The 1,563-nt window shown below is 35.8% G+C and overlaps 1 protein-coding gene across 1 annotated transcript; it reads left to right on the top strand.

The window, feature by feature from the left end:
* The first annotated feature begins 18 nt into the window (after nt 1–18).
* On the top strand, nt 19–805 carry LOC109592579 (aspartate aminotransferase, mitochondrial-like). The gene is made up of 3 exons (XM_020007999.1): nt 19–109; nt 166–239; nt 593–805. Exons 1-3 carry the CDS (start codon nt 19–21, stop codon nt 713–715), a joined length of 288 nt encoding a protein of 95 aa, XP_019863558.1. The 3' UTR covers nt 716–805.
* Nucleotides 806–1,563: the final 758 nt, after the last annotated feature.

Raw genomic sequence — 1,563 nt, 5'->3', positions numbered from 1 at the left:
TGGTATATACTACGTGAAATGCACTATTATAGGTTAAAGGAGTTTAATGTTGTCTTTGAAGACATACAGTCAAAGAGGGTTGCCTTTCATGATGCATTAGTTAAAACTGGTAATCAGTACATAATGCATGATAACCTTGTGATGATAATGTCCTTGTATGTATAGGATCTAAGAGAGATTGGTCTCATATTCTAAGACAGAAAGGATGGTTTTGTTTCACTGGCCTCTCTGAAGAACAGGTCACATATCTATAAGTATAATAATCTAGATGTTTAAAAGTATATAATTGTAATATCTACATTTATAAAGCTGCATAGCTCCAAATTTTTGTCGATCAAAAATTTTGTCAAAATCTTGATTTTTTGTTAAAAATTAATTTTTTTCAAATTTTTATCATCTTTGTTATTGATCCACAATTTCTGCAGAACAAAAATTTTGTCAATTAAAAATTTTTCAAATAAAAATACATGATGAGTTTGAGGAAAATTTTGACCGAAGAAAATTTGGAGCTATACCATATTATTTTTTTTAATAATTTATAATACTTTATTGCATTGAAAGCATGTCAGTGTTAACTTTATACTCTGTTTAGGTTGCAATGCTAGAAAAAGATTATGCCATCTACATGAGTAAGACAGGTCGTGTCCCAGTAGTAGCTTTGAGAACTAGTGAAATTGGCTATTTGGCTAATGCAATACATTCAGTTATGAAATAATTATTATAAAAAAAATTTTAAAGTTTGTTTTAGATATAATTATCTTTTCTTATTATTCAATGACCAAGTTTTAAGAGTATTCAAAAATAATTTTATCATCGTCTTTGTCAATGACTTAAGGCTTCTATTGACCACTTGAGTTGGCTAAAAGGGGCAAGCTATGATGATGACATTAATGTCCTAGTACACAAGGGTCTGGCTTGCAAGACTGCTTGATCCCTTGTATCAGTGCCAACAAGATGTAAAGGAGTCTAATGGTAGAGTAGGGAATGGAGGAGGACTAGGTATCTCTGTAGACTGTATGTTTAATTATTTTTCCCATTGCCGGGTTGACTTGAGGATAGAGTGTGGGCCCGGTGTATGTAAAGGCCCCCATACACTAGGCAACATGTTGCTAGCAACATTTGTGGTTACTTCGATCTTGTAAGCAACATGTTGCCAGAAGTAGAACAGCCTTCTATTTCTGGCAACATCTTGCTTATGCACCTATCAATATTAGCCCCCACCCCTCCCGTCACGGGACAGGGTCGGGCTCAATACGGGATTTTCTTGTTTTTGACACCCCGAGGGTGGGGATTTGACGGGATTTGACGAGTCAAATGTGATAAAATGGCGCAGGAAGAAGAGACTGTAACTGTACTAGTTCACTTTTACCAGTGGGTCAGACCAGTAAAATTTCGTGGTGGGAACAAGGAAGCGTTAGCACAGTCATTTAAAATGACTTTTAAGGACGTACTACAGGCTAACGATATCGTATTTTTTCAGGTCAGTGCCGCCCGGTGCCGCGGCCGTTTCTGCCTTATAATTATTTGCTTGTGTATTGCTGCACCTATTTTCTTAGATAGGTA

The sequence above is a fragment of the Amphimedon queenslandica genome, unplaced genomic scaffold (genome assembly GCF_000090795.2).
Source record: "Amphimedon queenslandica unplaced genomic scaffold, v1.1 AMPQUscaffold_4696_Cont23326, whole genome shotgun sequence".
Lineage (NCBI taxonomy): Eukaryota > Metazoa > Porifera > Demospongiae > Haplosclerida > Niphatidae > Amphimedon > Amphimedon queenslandica.
The sequence above is the reverse complement of the archived record's forward strand: the minus strand, read 5'-3'. Positions and strand labels throughout refer to the sequence as shown.

Coding starts and splice junctions, on each gene's coding strand:
- LOC109592579 (XM_020007999.1), top strand. CDS start 19: ATGCACTATTATAGGTTAAAGGAGTTTAATGTTGTCTTTGAAGACATA. Junction 110..165: donor TGATGCATTAGTTAAAACTG/GTAATCAGTACA, acceptor TTGTATGTATAG/GATCTAAGAGAGATTGGTCT. Junction 240..592: donor CTGGCCTCTCTGAAGAACAG/GTCACATATCTA, acceptor TACTCTGTTTAG/GTTGCAATGCTAGAAAAAGA.